This window comes from Hippichthys cyanospilos, chromosome 19, assembly GCF_059441005.1.
Source record: "Hippichthys cyanospilos isolate Australia breed blue-spotted pipefish chromosome 19, RoL_Hcya_1.0, whole genome shotgun sequence".
Classification (NCBI taxonomy): Eukaryota; Metazoa; Chordata; class Actinopteri; order Syngnathiformes; family Syngnathidae; genus Hippichthys; species Hippichthys cyanospilos.
In genome coordinates, this window is record NC_142387.1 from 8,831,960 (window position 1) to 8,851,523 (window position 19,564).

The window sequence follows — 19,564 nt, forward strand, 5'->3', positions numbered from 1 at the left end:
TAATGCTTGCAGATGTTACCTTAGGTCAGCTATGTCTCTTCCGCCAAGCAACGCCGCGGGAGGGATTCAGGGACTTCTTTTGAAACTTCACGAATCACTCGGAGACGACGATACCCGGCGTGCGTCCCTGAGATGCCAAGATCTCGTGGGAGACTTGGGGCAAACGTGCATGCTAACACCCAGCGAAAATGAACTGGGTAAAGCAATGCACTTAATTACTTCATGCAACGTTATGCTAGCAATAAAAATGTTGCAGATTTGCAAAAGTTAAATCGAAGATTTGGATGCTGTTTGTATAGTAACCAAAGAAGTCCATTTGTAGCTGTACTAGCATGTACTAGTATGCCCTTTGACCTCACTAATAATACAGATAACTGAGCCAAACTACGTCGCAAGTGAGGCAGCACTGAACTAGTTGAGACCTAATCGCTTTAGAGAACTACTAGACATGAGGAAGTTCTACTAGTTAACTAAAACTGCATTAGTATGACGCAGATTTCAACTAGTACAGTTTTTTTTCTCCCTTCTAACGTGATGTTGGCCTATTTGTGAGGACAAAGAGCATACCTAACAGGGACTAATTTGCTTAAAAAATGCTAGTAAGTTATAGTTGTCTTTTAAAAATAAAAATTAAATATTAACATGCTTTCATCGTTGTTTTGTCGAGAAGCCCTACAGTTGTCCTTGCTGTTTTCAAAAGACAATGGGCTGCTCATCTTCCTCAAGAAGTCTTTACCACAGGATGAGGTAGGTATCGAATGCACAGAGAGAAAAAAAATGTTGTTGATAAGTAATATAATGAAATATTTTTTCCACCAGCTCCGGGATGCCAGAGTTAAAACATGTTGCTTTTTGGAGAAGTTTTTGGATAAGCTTTCTCCAAGAGTCAAAGGGTGGGAGAAGACATACGCCATTGACATAAGAGTAAGTTTTGTTTGGATCACAAGATTGAGAACTAGACACAAATATTTCTAATAAATATTTATTTTCTCCCTGCAGGACACATGTATGATGGTGTACACAAAGGATAAAACGGCGAAATGTAGGACTGCGGCGTTGGAGCTGCTTATTAAGGTTGGTTTCATACAGAACTTGTAGATACCACCATTCGTGGTCTAAATCAGGGGTGTTCAAACTTTTTTTTTCTGAGTACCGCATGCAGATAAATCAAAAGAAATGAGCCACACTAGTTTTTCAAAACTTAACTTAATAAAAATAAATTAAATTCATTAACAACTTTTACTCAATAGGTTCTTCTAACAACAAAATCTTCCACTGTGACAGCCGATTTGAGAATTGGGGAAATATATAACAAGTTTTACGGGGAACTCTGTCAAAAGAGCAAACTGCCAGATTCAGGTAAGGGCTTCAACTTATCATGGAGAATTTTAAGTGATTTATTAAATGATCTTTTTTTGGCTGTGTTTTTGTTTTTTTGATAGTCCTTGGCACCATCTATGAATTGCTAGGAGTCGTTGCAGAGGTTCACCCCAGTGAGATGGTCAACTACTCAGAAAAACTCTTTAAAGCCTATCGAGGCGAGCTCAAAGAGCAGGTATTGCACCTGACTTTTTCTGCCATTTGAAAAATAAATACATAAAGTAGCTTTGACGGCAAAGATTTCCACCAACTGCTTTACTGTCACTTTTGCAGATGACCTCTAGAACAAAGGAGCCCAAACTCACCGTAGTTGCTGGATGTTTGAGAGGAATCACTGCTCTCATGGTTAACTTCACAAAAACAATGGAGGAAGGTGAGCTCCCGGCTAAATTATAAGCATGACGCAAATCTTGCAAATCCTCCTGAGACCAAGCTGATTCATTTGTGTCCATTATGTCAATTTTGTCTCGGCGACCTAAAATGCTTGAGACCTCATTGGAAAGTTTGGGATGTCTTCGCTAAATCTTAGTAGATTAGCTCCAATGACTTAAAGATATACTAGAGCCACAGTGGGAACAAATAATTGGCCTGGGTTCCAGGAGAATATAAATTGGTGCATATCTGTTTCAGTTTTGTCTGTTGGTATATGAGGATAATTTGTCTTTGATTTACAGATCCAGCAACAGCCAATGAAATCTTTCAATATGCTCTCAAGGCAATTAGTCCCCAGGTAAATATTATGGAATCACTTTTTAAAACACACTGGTGTCATAGCCGGACGATTACTGTAATTGGTAGATTATGTGCCTTCAAACATCGGACAAAACTAATTAAATGGACGATAATTTCCGATTGTTTTACTTTTTTAACTTAACTTATTCTAACCATTTAGCAGTCGTATAGAAGTAACACAGGTGTCATTATTTGTTATACACAAATCCATTTTATAATTTTATGTCCTTAAATATACAGTATACAGTATACTGTATATCATGAGAATTGTTGATGAGGTAATTTTGTGGACCTGTTATTCAAAATCTTAATTTTTAGCAACAATGACTGGATGTCTCTACTTTAAACACAACGTGAAGTCGTAGTTTGTTTGAAAAAAATACAGACGGCAACATAAATTAAGCATAAATGTGACTCCCATTCAACTTCAGTATTAATCACAAGCATAAATGCAAGAATTAATGTTCCTGTAATGTATTTATTCGTGGACAAAAGAAAAGTAAAGTAAAGTTTTTAAAAAAAAGTCGCTAGGATGGATGCATGTATGGATGATGATGGATACATGGGAGGATAGGACGGTATAAATGTTATTTTACTCACTTTAATTTGAAATTAATCCTACCAATTAATCAGTGATTAGTATTTTTTTTTCAGCCAAAAATTGTCCTCAGCGTTTGCCTAAAAAATGGGTCGGGCCCTATTACATAAAATGTATTTCTTGTAATGGTAATAGCTGTGGGAATTTAATAATGTAGTAAGAAGAGTGCTATAATTATTTGAGTAATAATTAATTAAATAAGGCTGGAATTAATTGAACAATATTTAGTTTCGTGGTTCAGTTTTGCTATGGTGTTAACCTGCCTATCTTTTTTTTTTTTTCTTTAAAGATGGAAATGAGTCGATATGCTGTCACTTACGGTGAGTTTCCAATTTTCCTGACACTTTGAATTTATAACTCTGATTAATAGGTACTAATAGGTCTGTTTCTTCCAACAGCCGGGCTTCGATTGTTTGCCAGGCATGCGTCCCAATTCAGCAGCTGCCTCATAAGCCACTATAGAGAGATTTTTGATGCAATGTCCAAGCTCTGCGGTCACATCAATAATGAAATGAGAAAGACCAGTTACTATGCACTCGAAGCCTTCCTGAAGCAGGTGAATCATCTCTCACACGGAAAAGTCCTTTTTGTTTTTTTTTTCATAAAGCTGTGTGAAATTTCTTGACTGCATTTTTAGGTTTCAATGCTGGTGGCGGAAAATATCGAGGAGCACAAGAGCAAGTTAAAGTTCTTTATGCAAAAATTCTGCAACATCATTAAGACCATGGAGTCAACCCACAAGGAACTCTCCATCGCCATACGAGGATATGGATTTTTTGCAGCTGTAAGTTTCGAGCGAAAAGTGAACGGACGGGAGTTCAACTTGTTTTGTTGTGGACAATTTTATTCTCTCTCTCTTTCAGCCATGTAAGAAAGTTTGCCCGCAAGATGTGGAACTGATGTACACAGAGCTGATTCAACGCTGTAAACAAATGTACCTGACGGAGTCTGATGGGGAGGATGAAAGTTTCTACCAATTGCCCAGTCTTCTGGACTCTATAGCCAGTGTCCTGGTTCAACTGGACAAGGTCATAATCTTCATAACACCATTATTTTTCCTTCTCCCTTTACTTGAATTCCTGAAACAGTCAATTAGAATTAATGGCAAGCGCCATTCAGCAGTAAACTGAAGTTTGCACCTGAATATGTAACAAGATTTGTACTTAACTTGATAAAAATGTAGTAAAACTCAATAGTGTAATGATTTCACCATAAAACAAAAATCTGCTTAATATTGTGTATTTTTTTTTACCCTTTATGTAATCCCTTAATGTAAAACAAGCATACACATATTATTAAAAAAATAACTGGTACATTTAAAAGTTACACTCCCAGAAGTCTATGCAACTGAGCGGTTCTAATTAAGTAGGCGGAGTCTAGTTAGAGTTGTTTTAACACTAAATAAATCACCGCTGTCAAATAACTCCAATACTATTCTCCATTTAAATCGGACAGTGTAAAAAAAATACATTTTGGGGGTCAAAATGAACTCTATTACATTATTGTTTACATTTTGCATTACCAGGTTTTATTACATTTGTAATTGAGTTTTAATTGAGGCACGGTTCACAATTTCATGTTAACTTAGTAGCATCCAAACCCCCCTCAAAAAAATCAATGCAACAGAAACAGCTCAAGTACATTTTATATATATTTTTTGCTTTATATTTTTGTTGTTGCTCATTCAAACACATTAATTGGTGCTATTCACAAATCAGTCATTCATCAAAATTGTCAACATCATATTCAATTGAATGGATTCTATTAGGACAATAACAATAATTCTAAAATTCCATCAGCGATATCCCACGGACAATCTCTTCTTTTGTCCAGCCCTATTTTTATATCTACGCATAACTTCTTTCCCTTTGACCTCAGGTTCCCGAGGTGTACACTCCACTTCTGGAACGTCTCCTGGTGGTGCAGATTGACAGCTTCCCTCAGTACAGCGAGAAAATGCAGATAACTTGTTGCCGAGCCATCATCAAAGTGCTGGTGGCCATGGCCTCCAAAGGACCCGTTTTGTGGAGTTTCATTAGCTCTGTGGGTAAGTCGACTTGCTTTTCAAAATGGAGCCACACAGGGATGGAAAATTCGCCACGCTTCATTTTATTCTTTCGCTTTTTCAGTTCACCAAGGATTGATTCGCGTTTGTTCCAAACCAATGGTCACTGAGGTCAGTTAAATATTCTTTGTTGACAAGGAATGCTTATCTTGTTATCTTGACGAACCTTTTCATATTATTTATTTTTTTGCAGACCAAAGATTCTGACAGTTACTCCACTGGCTCATCTGAATTTCGGATTGGAAAGTGGAAGGCTCCGTCGAGTAAGAGCTATCTTCCCCTATACAGATACCTGCTCGACTGTGATCGGTTGAAGGTACATTAAGTTTCTTGAGCAGTCGCCCAAAATACACGTGGCGGCGTAATCTGACCTTCGTCTGCATCCACAGGATTCCGGATTTTTGGACGGAGCTTTTGAAAGTCAGAATGCTGCTCTTGTGTCCTTGAGTCACATTCTTTACGACGAGTTGATCAAATCACTTCTTCTGATCATTGAGAAATTAGATTTGTCATTACATAAGGTCGCACCAGGAGAGGAGGTACGCGGTTGCACCTAATGGGACACGTTAACAAGATATTGTTGTGGCGTATGTAATAGGAATGAATGAATTAGTTCCTGCATGACACTTGTCCTCCTTTTCCTTGTCAGGCTGCAGATGACGCGCCTCATGTCGTGCCTTCTTCCGACCCTACCGCTCATCTTGTGCCAAATAAGATGAAAGATTTTACTGCTTTTATTAATTTGGTCGAGTTTTGCAGGTAATACAGATGCGGTACAGAGCTTCACGCAGCAAATATTAAATATAGTATTTAAACGGATTGTTCACAACCTTTTCCAGCTCGGTAAATTGCAGCACTATTGATGTTCCAATTAATTTGCTTTTAATTTGAAAAAATATATAACTGCCCGTCGCAGAATTTAAATAACATGAAATTAGATTTGTTGATACTTGCATAAATTGCTAAAATCTCACATACAACCTTCTAAACCCTTGAGACCTCTCTTTATGTTTTTGCATCTGTAGTGAGCTGTTGCTTCATAAGCATGTGGAGTATTTCCAGACTTGGATGTACCCCTTCAGCCACAAACTTATCCTGCAGTCAATTCGAAACCCACTCGTCAGCGGGTTTTACAAGTTGCTCTCAGTCACCATGAAAATTGCCAATAAAATGAAATATTACCAGGTAATCTCTTCAGGAACAATATGTTTTGTCACCTTTGTTTTGACATGCATAGAAGTTGAAGTTGAGAAGGACTCACTGATTAACAAGCATTTTTTCTTTTGCAGGGAGTTGGCCTTGCAAGCTCCGCTTCCATTCAGAGAGACCCAGTGAAAAGTGCTTGTTTTGCCCTCTTCTCAAAGTTTGGAAAAGAGGTAGAATCAATTCATAAAAGTGGATACAGTGGGAACTTTACTCATGAACATCTTTTGTTATGAAAAATTGAGGTTCTTAAACGCCTCTTTGGAAAAATATTGCCTTGTTACGAAGGAAAATTTGATGATACGAAAGGAAAAAATTGTTGGAGTATAATAATGAGACCTGAAAAAAAAGCGCTTGCTTGGACAAGAATACAGTGTAATATGTCTTCACAACTTGTCACATCTCCCCATCTGTTGCTGCATCATAACTTAAAGGGTACAAGAGCGTTTCTTTGGGTCCTCGGAACAGATTGGGCTATTTACATGTAAAAAGAGCCTCTACTTACAAAAAAAAATTATGTTATGAAAACTAATGCAATTTTAATATGTATTTGTTACAGTTTTCGATGCCCTTTTTCAATGCATGGTTTAGGTCATTTACTTGTAAAAAGTGCCTCTACGTATGAAACATTCATGTTACGAAATGACTTCTGAAACAAATGAATTTTTTAAGTATAGTAACCTGTAAGTAAAATATCGTGTCTGTCTGACTAGGTCTGTGTGAGAATGAAGCAGTATAAAGACGAATTGCTGGCGTCCTGCTTGACGTTTGTCCTCTCGCTGCACCACAACATCGTTGCGGTGCACATCAATGTGTACTGTCCTGCTCTGGAGGTGGGTCTTACGCTTCTATTTGTATCCTAAGTGACATTCATAGCTTAAATACTGGAGTTGATTATCAACAGGCCAAAACATTTGACAGCAGTTGGGCAAAATGTAACATACGCTATTAGGTTTACCTTCAAACGCTAATATAATAAACAATCGCTGTACTTTCATATTTTAATCATGCAGGCAGCTCTCAAGTTGGGTCTTAGCCATGTCCCTTTGGCTAACGCAGCCCTAGATGCTTTAGAGAGCTGGTCCAGCCACATCCCTCTGGAGACCATGCAGCCTTGCTACAAGCTCATCCTCCCTCTTCTGGATGGGTACCTCAAAACTGACGCCAATGGCAGTAAGTCTTTGATTTCTCAGCAAACTACCCCAATAGCCTGGAAAATAATAAACGTATCCGTTTTCCGTGGAGATGCAATAACCATTTCTTTGTCGACTTAGACAAAGAGGATAACGTATGGGAGGTGATGTCTTCTTTGTCCTCAAGAACCGACATAGGATACAGCCGAGTGCTGACACGACTTCTGAAGAAGTTCAACCAGCTGGCCACGGTAATATAGAGTCTCATAAACACGCGACACATTTTCACACAAGGGAGGATGAGTTGTTAAAAAAAAAAAGATGGCAGTTACAGTGCATTTTAAATCAATCTGAATGTTTTACCTGAAATAATTTTTTGAATAATGCTTTAACACTAACTTTCAAAATTTCAGAGTCTAAATAGAAATGTCCATTATTTTTAAGAAAAGCCGTTTTAACACAATGTTTGATGTTCATTCATTCGTCCCGTCTCCATTGAACAAAATGGTACTCAAACCATTCACTGCCATTGTTGGCTGTAGACAAAGATTAATTTTTAGAGGGCTGGCAGGGAATGATTTCACTATTGTAATTGTTACTATGTATATCAAAAAATATAAATCCATTACTTTCAGTAAATAATTGACTAACGTGTCACTCATTCACTGCCAATGATGGCTATAAACATCAATGATAATTTTTTGCTGGGCTGGCAGTGAATGAGTTATTAGAAAAAAATGACATTGATTGACATTGGTCTCAACTTTTGAGTGTTTGTGTGTGTGTTTGTGTTTTCTGTATCTTCTCCTCATCCCATTCATTTGTATTCATTATCAGAAGCCAGTTTAAATATTCACTGAAATCGGAAAAAAGGTTCAATATTGGCTTTCATGCCATGCATATGTCTAGATTATACTTTGAACACATTTGTGGAGATTTGTGTTAAACAGTTTTTTATCCTTTATATGTGAATACAGGAGGATGCACCTCTTACCATGGTGAGACTCAGAGTGGTGAAGTTACTCGGTCACTTGGGAGGGAAGCTCAATAGAAACCTCATAACTGGTATGGTTTTGATTTCGTTTTGCTTTTTTCATTATTGTTACATTGACTCATTTTTCAAACTGATCAAGAGCCACTGTTCTGTCACTTAGTGGTTTCATCAGAGGAGATGATGAAGAAGTTCGTTGCTTGGGATACTGAGAAAAGGCTCAGCTTTGCCGTGCCGTTCACTGATATGAAACCAGTCATCTATCTTGACCCTTTTCTGCCTCGGATCAGCGAACTTGCTCTGTCCACAAGTGACAGACAAACCAAAGTGTGTCCTTTCACTGTTATATTTGTCTCTCAATTGATACAAAGAGTTAATAACCAGATTTTCCTGCATGCAGGTAGCGGCTTGTGAGCTACTCCACAGCTTGGTTCTCTACATGGTTGGGAAGAGTGCTCAGATGGTGGAAGGAGAGAACCGGTTACCACCAATGTACAAGCTGCACAAAAGACTTTTTCCTGTACTGCTGCGTCTGGCCTGTGATGTTGATCAGGTACAGTATGTATCACTTAAAAGGAGGGAAAAAATGTCATCCAACCTAGCAGACTGACAAGTCTGCGGTGTGCTTGAGTCCTTTGAGTTCACGTCTTAGTCTTAAAACACGGATGATAAGTTAAGAATGAACTTATGTATAAATTAATGTTTTTCCAGGTAACTAGGCAGCTTTTTGAACCACTGGTAATGCAACTGATCCACTGGTTTACCAACAATAAGAAATTTGAGAGTCAAGATACAGTAGCCGTTCTTGAAGCCATTCTGGTAAGTGTCTGCATTCCGTCAAGTGCCTCATTCACGACCAGACTGGGTAAAATGGGTCGTTGACGTCCATACCCGTTGATGGCAGTGGATGAGTTACATAGGTCATTTTTTTCTATTCTTTCTGCTAGATTTTCTGTTCTTCATCATTGTTATTATTCGCAATTGCTTGGTGCTGTTTTATAATATTTTTTGGCAGCAATAACAATGTAATGCATTTGTTGTCAGGATGGGGTTGTTGACCCCAAAGACAGCACACTCAGAGACTTCAGTGGCCGCTGCATCGAAGAGTTTGTCAAATGGTCTATCAAACAAACCAGCCCCAAGCAGCAAGAGAAGAGCCCCACAAACATGAAGTCGCTGTTTAAGCGGATCTATAGCTTGGCTCTTCACCCCAATGGCTTCAAAAGGCTGGGAGCAGCTTTAGCTTTCAATAGTATCTACAGGCAATTCAGGTGCAAATGTATCTTTGCTGTACAAGCACAAAAAAAAAAAAAAATTTGATGGAGTCATTCTACAATGTCTGCAATATTTTCTTTTCTAGAGAGGAAAATTCCTTAGTGGAGCAGTTCATCTTTGAAGTACTTGTTATTTTCGTGGAAAGCCTGGCGCTAGCACACGCAGATGAGCGATCAATGGGTAACTCAATTTCAGCTTAACAAATGCATACCTTGATTTTATGCCTTACACAAATGGAACATCAAAAACCGTGGCCGGGAAGTTGCAAAAGCAGCCACTTTTTGCTTTTCTCACATCCACAGGCACACTGCAGCAGTGTGGCAGTGCCATTGATCATCTGAAACGAATCATCAAGTACAAAGCCCCTGCTCTCAATCAGAACAGTGCAAAAAGACGTATCCCAAGGTTGGTTGTCATCAGACAAGAACATGGCAGCGGTCTCCATGACCCCACCCCACATAAACCAGTTGTATTAATGGAATTTCCCATTGACTTGCTTTTCCAACTTTGTCCTCTTTTAGGGGCTTTCCGTCTGATCAAAAACTATGCTTGTCCGATATTGTTCTATGGCTTTTGGAACAATGCGGACGCCCTCAGACTGACTGTCGCCACAAATGCTTGGAACTCTTCTATGAGTTTGTCCCTCTCCTCCCAGGTGAGAATAACGGCACAATCGCTTTTTAAAAAAATACTTTTCTGATAATGTGTTTGATGTAAATTTAGGAAATAAATCTCCACCCCAATGGTTGGAGGGCGTGCTCAATGAGCATGGTATGGGTTTCCTGGTGGCCAAGTTTGAAGGTGGAGGTTTACTCTCCCAACCTACTCTCAGGAACTTGATAGGGCCTTTTAGCATAAAAGCCACTCTGCAGTGGATGGACCTTCTACTTGCTGCTCTCGATTGCTACAACACCTTCATCAGTCTGCATATAATAAGGCCGAATCACATGCTTAGTAAGTTCTATTTGTAACAAAACGTGCTTAGATTTTAGTGCCTGTAATTGTGCTGAAATAAATGTCTTTCCTTTCCAAGATTCCAAGGAAGAATCCCGTTTTCTGCAAGCTGTACGTTTCTTTTTGACGGAACTCGCAACTCAAAAGCTGGCTGCAGCAGAAAGCTGCTTTCAACATGGCCAGAAGAACTCCCACTTCAGTCCAATTGAGGTGGAGCAGTACAACTACAGCAAATGTACAATCATTGTTCGCCTGTTGGAGTTTACCACGATGGTCCTTGTCAAGGGAGGCCAGGAATTTTGCATGGTGAGACAAATTTCTTGCCCTGGAAAAAAAAAAGTCCCTTTTTATGTACCTTCTATCACTGTTTGCAGCTCCTGGAAGAAGATATTTTCAGCCCTATATTTTTTGAGCTGACTGCCATGGTGGTGTGTGAACCATCCTCTGTGGGTTTCAACATGGCCGACGTAGATATAATTAAGAACCTACCAGAAGTATGTGTGCCTTTACTCAAAGCCCTGCTGGCCTCGCCATATCGTGCTCGTGTGGAATGTAGCTTGAAGAAAAGGATTTCACAGAAAAGGTATTTTGATCATGCTTTTGTTTATGCCAATCATTTGCACAGCTAATACAGAGATGTCATTTCCTTTACTGGACATTCCAATAATTCATTGTTATTATTTAGTTCTGATAGAATTTTAAAATTTTGGATTAAGTCAGACCAGTCAAAAAGTGTTTTTAATATATTTTGAGTGGATTTTTATTTTATTTTCAAACCAAGACCATGGAGACAAGTGTCAGGGAATTTTACAACTTGCAGGGGCATTTAGAACTAGAGCAAAAAACTGAGGGAACACCGTACATGTCTTAATACAAGAAAAAATACGAAGTATGATAACTGTCTCTCTCAGCCACAATCAGTAAATATTTGTTTTTAATAAATGGTAAAAAAATGAAAAAAAAACCCTATGGTTTAAAATAAAATTACAAAATAAAAACAGACACACACGGATGATTTGCAGTCAGTCAGTGTGACGCTACATACGTTACATATAGTGAATCATTTGTTGCCGAAAGCTTCTTAGATTTAATATCATGAGAATTTTAATCGGCAATTATTGTGTTTTTGTGGCTCCTCAGTGTTGAGACGCTTTGTGCTGTGGACTTCTACCACTCTGGACACCATGGTCAGTTGGAAGCCATTCTGTCTTCATGCAAGCAGATTCACAAAGCCGGTTTGCTCCACTCCATTCTGAAGAGCCAGGTACCAGCCCGACTCGCTTTTTCATGTACAAATTCTACATCTTGTCCATGTTTTTGTTTCGGTGGGTTTTTTTTGTAATGTAGGATGCTGATCATGCAAAATCACTACTCATGACGGTATACAATGCTATAGCACCTGGCGACAGCAAGTCACTACCATCCCTGGACGTAAATACAAAGAAACTAGCTGAGGGCCTGCTTCAGCTTGCCTTTTCTCTCACTCAAATGGTCAGTGCCGTGCTATTTAGGAAAAAGCTTGGTGATGACAAATGTAACTTCAAGTACAAATTTTAGTGCATTTGGGTGATAACTGCTTGGCCATTTTATTTCTGTGTGAATTTCTACATAGGGTGAGCAGCTACTGGACATACTGCTGACTGGAAATCACTGCCAGAGCTTCTTGAGCTTCTCCCATTCCGAGTACTTCTACAGCCTCTTCCCGATGGCCATCAACACTGAGCTGCTTCGAAACATGAATACCACAGTACCTCGTCTCATGATGGCCTCCTCTCTCAACCCCAGCATGGTCAATACATTTTCTAAAGCCATTCATTGGCCGTTCAAAACCTTAAAGCAACTTTTAGTGCAACCTGTAGATACATTTCTCATGTATGCTGCCATCCCATGCACATGTATTTAACCAAAACAGTTTTCAAAGGAGTCACTATAAAGCAGTGCTTCTCAATTATGTTTTGCAAAGCCCCCCTCAAAAAAGAAAAAAACCTTTCACGGCGCGCCAACTATAATACTAATATCTATAAAATTTGCAAAAGGTATATCAAAAACTTTAATCTTTCACAATAACAAAAGAAAAAAAACGATATAAATCAACTTTCAACAACTGTTGACTACATTTTTCACTGTTTATACAGGTTACAGGTTAGTCTAAAACAGAAATATGCGTCAAAGTGCCTGAAAAAAAAAATGCCAATCTTATTTAATTGCAAATGCACTTCACATGGCAAAAAAACAAAGCTTTTTCCCTGGTGTTATCAATCCCGTAGAAGGAGGCCCCACCCCACTTTTATTAGACAGACTGCTCTAACACAATATTGCAATAAGTTGTTTCATGTTCTAATTAATTTGCTCTTGATTTTTGCTCTTGTTTGGGTGCGTGGATGGTTGTTCGTCTCTGCGTGCCCTGCAATTGGCTGGCAACCAGTTCAGGGTGGCCCTAGCCTAGTGCCCGAAATCAGCTGGGATAGGCACCAGCAAGCCTGCGACCTTGTTAGGATAAGTGGCTATAGATAATGGATGGATGGTTGAAGAAACCCTGATAAAATCTCACATACCCCTGTAAGTACCCACTTTTTGAGAACCACCATATTAAACCTTTCTGCTTTTTATGTTTATCTCAGGTTAGTGTGTTGCTGAATGGCATGCTGGACCACAGTTTTCGAGAGCGTTCATTTCGGAAAACTCAGGGAAAAGAGTTGGTAGAGGAGGTGCTGCGAAGATGGAATAACCTACAGTCATGGTGGGGTGGACATGCATCTAACGCAGAGAGCAAAACTGCCACTCTTCTGTTACTCTCCAAGCTCCTACAGGTCTGGTTCCAAACAAATGGATGATTTTTCATCATTTGAATGTCGCTTGGCTAAAACAAAAGGAATCGTAAAAAAAAAATATTATTTTGTGAGAATAATCAGTAATAATGTAGTTGAGCCATAGCTTGTTTCTCCCCACTTTTAAGAGAACAGTTACCCATCCTAAATTATTTGTTTATTGAAATATACATGTAAACTATCACATTATTTTGATCGAGCTTCTTTTTGTTCATCGTATTTTCCTCCCTCAACAGATTGATTCCTCTGTGTGCTCCAATGTCAACCATGAAGCATTTAAATCAGTGTTTTCTACTTTAAACACACTCCTGGTTGACATCAACCTACCACTGAATCTCAAGGTAAAAACGCAATTCCTATTGCTACCCTGACCTAATAGTGAACTGTTGTAAAGTATGCGTTGGAAACCGGGCTTTTGTTTATTATCCAATTACTCAAATTTTTATCCAATCATCTGTCTAGAGTCAAGCCCTGCTGGTGTTGCCCTTTTTTACAATCATCCCGGAGGAACAACTTACAGAACTGCAAAAGGCACTTGAATGCCTGGTGGCCTCCCATTTTCCTATGCAGTCGGATGAATTTGCAAAGGGGTCCCTTCACCGCAACAACTACATGGACTGTATCAAAAAGGTTAGTGTTGGTGTTTTATCACACATGCCCGAATAATAAACAATGAAAAATGTCAACTGAATGTGCACACTCTGATACTGTACAGTATATACAGTAAATCCCGTATGTCAATCTGAGGTGGCTCTTTAATCCACTTTAATTTAAATACTGTATAGTTGAATTAAAAATGAAAAACAAAGATGTTAAATTGTGACTTTCTTTGTGTTTTTTTTATGTATTTCTATGCAAATAATATTTAGTGGGCAATGTGCTTGCCTTCATTGGTATTTCATTGAGACATGCTAACACAAAAGTCTACTTCTAGTTGTAGTCTAGAAGTTTTTTTTTTTTTTTTATTGGAATTGTGAACTTTACTTGAAGAACAATAATTTCTGTTTCAGCTACTGGATGCCCTTGAGCTTTCTCATAGCCCACTTCTGCTCAAACTACTAGCTGGGATTTTGTGCCGAGACAGAAAGCACATAATGGAGGAGCAATTTCAAACATGCTTTCAGAAAATTGCTAAACGGTCAGTAAAGTTGATTAATTGTACTATAATATTCATATTCAATTTATATATTTTTGTACCACAGTTTAGTGATGGCCATTCATCGGGATTAGCCTGTGGTGTAAAGCACAGTTATTGAGACAGTGATGCGAAAAAGAAGCTTCAAGATAAACCAGATGTTGTATTTTTTTAATAGTCCTATAGATAGCACTAATTGTTTTGCGTAGGACTGAATGCACACTTGCTATTCTTAAAAACCTAAACTAACACTGCCATCTAGAGGAGTATAAAAATTACAGCAACTGGTTGAAGCATCCTGAAGCTTCATGTTTCTCTCACAAAAAATAGCTTTCTGTGTTCCCTGCTATTTATGGCTGATAGTAACCGAACAATTACAAACCCTGCTCTTTGTGGTGAATGTGTACATGTGCATTTATGTGAATACTATATTTGTTATTGTATCATACTGATTGAATAATCCATGTTGTGGTTCATTTTACATGATTTAAAATTGAAATAGATGTTTTACTCTTCTCTGTGTGCTCAAGACCAAGCAGTGAACGGCAGTTGCAGATGCTGTGCACAATATATGGAATGATCCAGCAGGGTGATGTGCCAAGGAGCAGTGTGCTTCAGGCCATGGTGGAAAGAGTTCTTTTACCTCTCGCCTCCCACTGTAGCACCAAGGCACTCATTGACTTCTTTGTGGCAAATGTGATGGACATAATGGCTTTGCTTCTCAGTCGTTTCACCAAGGTTTGATTTTTGGCTATTTTATCTAAATGAATTAAACGATAAAGTACATGCTGCATTACCGTTACATCCACTTACTGCAGTTTTACGCCATGTTATGTTATTAATGGTGCATCATTCAAGTAAAAGAGTTTTCGTGAGCTCTGAAGAGCACACTTATGATTTTATGTCTTTTTTTTTTTTTTTTTAGACAAATGAATCAGCATTTGAGATGCAGTTGCTGAAGAAGAATGGCTGCTTCAAGCTGATGGAGCTCCTGTATTCTAGGCTTCCCAAAGAAGAGGTTTACTCCAAGGAATCACGCATCAATTCGGCTTACTGTGGGATAGACAAAACTGAAGGGAATGAGCTTTCAAAGAAATTGCTCAAGTAGGATCATAATGTACTTTTCTACTCCTTTTGCATTGCTCAACAATGAAGATGAATCTTTCCATTTCTTTTGTCAGGACATGTTTTGAAACCTTCACTGAGAATATGGCTGGGGAGACTCAGCTCCTTGAACTTAGGAGACAGTACCACTGCGCTGCCTACAACTGTGCCATCGCTGCAATCAGCTGCAGCTTCAGTGAGCCCAAATTCTATTATGGCTTCCTCTTTAGTGACAAACCAGAAAAGGTACGAGCAAACCGCATAAACTGTCATGTCACAAATACTGTGACTTAACCTGTTTTATTTCTCATTTCGTTTTGACCTTTCTCAGAACCAGTTCATTTTGGAAAATATTATTGATGTTGAAAGGACCTACAGTTTCCCAATTGTCATTGAGGTATGCTAGAGTCATGTTATTGCTTTGGGAAAATAATATCATCCAACAATGCATGTTTTATACCTCATCAATGCAGGTTCCTCTTGAGAGAAAGAAGAAATATACCATGATTCGAAAAGAAATGAGCGAGGAGAACGGAGGTATTTCACTTAAGTGTTCACTTAGCTTGACTTGTGTTATCACAATTTCATATTAGTTGAGCTCTGTCTTTTTTGGTGTCTAAAGAGGCACCAGTGTATTTGTCCTCCCAGTCTTACATGGCTGATAGCAGTCTGAGCGAGGAGATGAGTCAGTTTGACTTCTCCACCGGCGTGCAAAGCTTTTCCTACAACTTCCAAAAGCCTGCAGGAGAAAGACACACGATAGCAAGGGTTGTGAGTCGCGTTCATTAAAATTAAGCTCAGCATGTATTTTTTTTTTGTTCCGCATGCTTTCCTGATCTTATTTGTGTATCTGGATATAATATACATTTAGCAGACAGAGGAGGCACCTTATTCTCCAGACGCAACGGTGGACCTGGAAATGGATGAACTTAATCAGCATGAATGTATGGCGTCAATGACAGCTCTTATTGGTCACATGCAAAGGAATAACATAACTCCCAAAATTGAACAGGTGAATAAGCTGCGTGTATTTAATGTTAAAAAAAAGACACCATTATTGGTAAAAACTCTCTCTTTGTTGATGAAATAGGGAAATGTGCCCAGTGACCTTCCTCCATGGATGAAATTTCTCCATGGAAAACTCATGAACCCAGCCACACCACTCAATATAAGACTCTTCATTTCAAAACTTATCATAAATACAGAGGAGGTATCAATTTATGTGACTGTATTTAACCTTTTTTTTACTTCACATCCCTCGTATGTTGATCACAGGAATTACATTTTAAGAATCTTATGTTATTATCGTTTTTGGGGGGTCGTGCTGCTTCACTATTGTCTGCAGGTCTTTCGACCATATGCCAAGCACTGGCTTGGACCACTTCTACAGCTTGTTGTATCTGGAAGCAATGGAGGAGACGGTATCCATTTCATGGTCGTGGATATCGTGGTCACAGTGTTGTCTTGGACAAGCTTGGCAAGACCCAAGGTTATACATTATCATATTTGCACTACTACTGTGTTCTGTAGCAATAACCCCAAAATTGGTACGGATATTATTTACTTTCTTTATGACGTTAAATATTTTGACACTCTTAACAATTTTTTTTTTTATAACAGGGTAACGTCAAGGATGAGGTGCTCGCCAATCGGCTGTTAGAGTTTCTAATGAAGCATAGTTTTCATCCAAAAAGGCCCGTGTTTCGCCATAACCTGGAGATCATTCGTACGCTGGTCGAGTGCTGGAAAGACTGTCTTTATGTGCCTCACAAGTAGGTAGTCCTTAAAACAATAATAAATGCACGGTTTTGAGCTTTATTCCTGTTTCAGCTCAAATGACTATATACTTTTTTGTATATGTATTTAAAAAAGGACTTTTTTTCACTTCATGTCTGATTTTAGCCTGATATATGAGCGCTTCTGTGGCACAGACCCAGAAAGTAAAGACAACTCTGTTGGACTTCAGTTGCTTGGAATCATCCTGGCCAACAACCTCCCTGCTTATGATGAATCCTGTGGAATTCCGTACGACAGGTACACCTGTTGGTACCGCCTTCCTTCACCGTCTGCTTATAATATAATCATTTGACTTTTTAGTCACATTTCATGCAATTATCAGGGCTTATGAATCTCAGTCATTACACACAATAAATGTATTTGAGGAACTCAATTCATTTTTGATATTATGGGTATCTGGTTATAAAAAGTTGAAGTGTATTGAGGATTTTCTCAACTGTGTGCTATTCGAAACACCAAGAAAACAATGTCACCCTGTAATTGATGATTTTCAACCATATCGCATGTCATCACAGGTACATCAAATCTCTCACCAACAACATTACCTTTGTAAGGTATAAAGATGTCTACTCAGCTGCTGCTGAGATTATTGGGCTCATCTTGAAGAACATGATTGACAATGAAAACGTAGGAGATGGTCCCTGTTTTGGCTGTTATTACAGTTATAATTGAAATATGTTGAATAAAATAAATAATATATCCCCCTAGCATCACCAAGAACTTCTCAGTCTTGCTGCAAGTCAGATAACTAATCTGAAGAAAAAGGAAATGAAGGACAAATTCATCATTTGTGTGAACAAAGTGTCAAAGCACTTTCCTCCATTTATGGATCGGTGAGCATTGCTTTGTGTATACATTGTCAAAAATATCTGGACAGTACCATGGCTGCATGCTTTCCTTTTTGGCTCTTGCAGGTTTGTCAATCATGTGTTCTACGAGCTGCCAAAGATGCACGGCTTATTAAAAGTGAACTGTTTGGAGTGTGCGTTGATTCGAGCTGATGTCATCCCAGACATTTTTTTGCAGCTTAAGACCACAGGATTCATTCAGATGATGGGACATAGGTAAGTGTCAGACAGTTCTATTTTACACTTTATTTTATTACTGTGGTCCTCCTGGTTTTGATTAATGAATGCAATTGGTAAGGTAAATATTTTGATTTACAGGTAAACGTACTATGGTTCTAAAACAGATCCTTGTGGCACTCCTTTACAGGCATTCAAGTATTTTTTTCTCAGTCTGCCATCACTGTTTAAGTTCTCATAGCTAAATATAAAATATCTGGTCTGAAGTTGGCCTTTTTTTAATAACAGTAAGTTGTGCAAAAAGTACTTAAAGACTATACAGTAGAGCATGTGCATTCAAAAATTTACCAGTGCATTTCAGGTTTATCCTTCAATAACACTGTAACACACGTCCTTAGCTTTTTGTAATTGCAGTAGTGTACATGGATGTTTCAGACTCTGACATGTAGTATTGTGTGTGTGTTTTTTTTTCCCCTCTACTGTACCTGCATTAAGGGATGAAGCAATACAGAGACTATGTCTTGAAATCATCCACAAAATTCTTCCACGCCTGACACCACCTCAACTTCAGGAATTCCTTGGAGCTGTGACATCATTTGTCTCCCATCCTTCACCGGTGTGTCGAGAGAGAATGTATGACATCCTTATGTGGATCCAGGACAACTATAGGTATGCAAGACCACCAGTTGAATTATTCCATTCGTCAGTCCGTTCATCTGTACCACTCAAAAAGTCCATTTGTATGTATGTACTATATGTTTGACGTAAAGCCTCCCAATTTTATTCTCTGTACCAATTAATTTGGATATTTGTATATTTGACTCCCAAAATTTTACTAGCCACAACAAAAAGAATTTTTAGGTCAAATGGATAACAAAACAGAAACTGATAAATTGACCAATAATAATTTGGTTTTGGTTGCTCTAACTGGTATTTCCTCTAGCGATGAAGAGAGCATGACAGACAGCACCTCACTGGAAGTTTTGAATACAGCTAGGGAGACACTACTTCAAGGATTGTCTGAAGAAAACCAAGGCCTTCAGTAAGTATTAACTTAGCTAATCATTCAAAAGATAGTTCTTTTTGTGATAACGTAATCATCTACTGCTTATTCAATTTCAGGCTGTATGTTCGTAATTTCTGGAGTCAGGAGAAACGCCTTCCAACCACAACTCTGGAGCGAATGTTGACAGTGCTTCATTCATTGTATACTTGTCAAATAGAGAGATGTTTCCTAAGCCTGGCAACCAATCTCTTGTTGGAAATGACCAGTCAGAGTCCAGACTTCAAACGAAACATATTTGAGTATCCTCTCTCAGAGTGCACCTTCCAGGTTGGTTTTCC

General features: G+C 38.6%; 1 protein-coding gene across 3 annotated transcripts in view; it reads left to right on the top strand.

Annotated features, from left to right (window-relative positions):
• Window positions 1-31: 31 nt before the first annotated feature.
• Window positions 32-19,564, top strand: part of prkdc (protein kinase, DNA-activated, catalytic subunit) — a 30,559-nt gene continuing 11,026 nt past the window's right edge. Inside the window, exons 1-57 of one of the 3 annotated variants that reach the window (XM_088401710.1) lie at window positions 32-197; window positions 671-747; window positions 820-924; window positions 1,000-1,074; window positions 1,251-1,359; window positions 1,443-1,555; window positions 1,654-1,753; window positions 2,055-2,110; window positions 3,000-3,030; window positions 3,109-3,266; window positions 3,348-3,494; window positions 3,574-3,738; window positions 4,589-4,757; window positions 4,840-4,886; window positions 4,969-5,091; window positions 5,165-5,314; window positions 5,425-5,534; window positions 5,801-5,960; window positions 6,065-6,151; window positions 6,692-6,811; window positions 6,992-7,151; window positions 7,253-7,362; window positions 8,089-8,176; window positions 8,266-8,429; window positions 8,503-8,655; window positions 8,814-8,921; window positions 9,147-9,373; window positions 9,463-9,557; window positions 9,680-9,782; window positions 9,899-10,032; window positions 10,101-10,331; window positions 10,411-10,637; window positions 10,706-10,914; window positions 11,472-11,595; window positions 11,679-11,822; window positions 11,944-12,120; window positions 12,953-13,141; window positions 13,396-13,500; window positions 13,622-13,789; window positions 14,170-14,297; window positions 14,825-15,032; window positions 15,220-15,398; window positions 15,476-15,644; window positions 15,730-15,795; window positions 15,872-15,935; window positions 16,021-16,169; window positions 16,270-16,410; window positions 16,489-16,608; window positions 16,744-16,887; window positions 17,019-17,170; window positions 17,301-17,432; window positions 17,711-17,822; window positions 17,904-18,028; window positions 18,110-18,259; window positions 18,716-18,889; window positions 19,164-19,262; window positions 19,343-19,553. In XM_088401710.1, coding sequence (XP_088257836.1) covers window positions 32-197; window positions 671-747; window positions 820-924; window positions 1,000-1,074; window positions 1,251-1,359; window positions 1,443-1,555; window positions 1,654-1,753; window positions 2,055-2,110; window positions 3,000-3,030; window positions 3,109-3,266; window positions 3,348-3,494; window positions 3,574-3,738; window positions 4,589-4,757; window positions 4,840-4,886; window positions 4,969-5,091; window positions 5,165-5,314; window positions 5,425-5,534; window positions 5,801-5,960; window positions 6,065-6,151; window positions 6,692-6,811; window positions 6,992-7,151; window positions 7,253-7,362; window positions 8,089-8,176; window positions 8,266-8,429; window positions 8,503-8,655; window positions 8,814-8,921; window positions 9,147-9,373; window positions 9,463-9,557; window positions 9,680-9,782; window positions 9,899-10,032; window positions 10,101-10,331; window positions 10,411-10,637; window positions 10,706-10,914; window positions 11,472-11,595; window positions 11,679-11,822; window positions 11,944-12,120; window positions 12,953-13,141; window positions 13,396-13,500; window positions 13,622-13,789; window positions 14,170-14,297; window positions 14,825-15,032; window positions 15,220-15,398; window positions 15,476-15,644; window positions 15,730-15,795; window positions 15,872-15,935; window positions 16,021-16,169; window positions 16,270-16,410; window positions 16,489-16,608; window positions 16,744-16,887; window positions 17,019-17,170; window positions 17,301-17,432; window positions 17,711-17,822; window positions 17,904-18,028; window positions 18,110-18,259; window positions 18,716-18,889; window positions 19,164-19,262; window positions 19,343-19,553 — 7,707 coding nt within the window. Of the gene's footprint in view, window positions 198-670; window positions 925-999; window positions 1,075-1,250; window positions 1,360-1,442; window positions 1,556-1,653; window positions 1,754-2,054; window positions 2,111-2,999; window positions 3,031-3,108; window positions 3,267-3,347; window positions 3,495-3,573; window positions 3,739-4,588; window positions 4,758-4,839; window positions 4,887-4,968; window positions 5,092-5,164; window positions 5,315-5,424; window positions 5,535-5,800; window positions 5,961-6,064; window positions 6,152-6,691; window positions 6,812-6,991; window positions 7,152-7,252; window positions 7,363-8,088; window positions 8,177-8,265; window positions 8,430-8,502; window positions 8,656-8,813; window positions 8,922-9,146; window positions 9,374-9,462; window positions 9,558-9,679; window positions 9,783-9,898; window positions 10,033-10,100; window positions 10,332-10,410; window positions 10,638-10,705; window positions 10,915-11,471; window positions 11,596-11,678; window positions 11,823-11,943; window positions 12,121-12,952; window positions 13,142-13,395; window positions 13,501-13,621; window positions 13,790-14,169; window positions 14,298-14,824; window positions 15,033-15,219; window positions 15,399-15,475; window positions 15,645-15,729; window positions 15,796-15,871; window positions 15,936-16,020; window positions 16,170-16,269; window positions 16,411-16,488; window positions 16,609-16,743; window positions 16,888-17,018; window positions 17,171-17,300; window positions 17,433-17,710; window positions 17,823-17,903; window positions 18,029-18,109; window positions 18,260-18,715; window positions 18,890-19,163; window positions 19,263-19,342; window positions 19,554-19,564 lie in introns of all 3 variants that reach the window. The other 2 variants (XM_088401709.1, XM_088401707.1) reach the window with 2 other exon arrangements.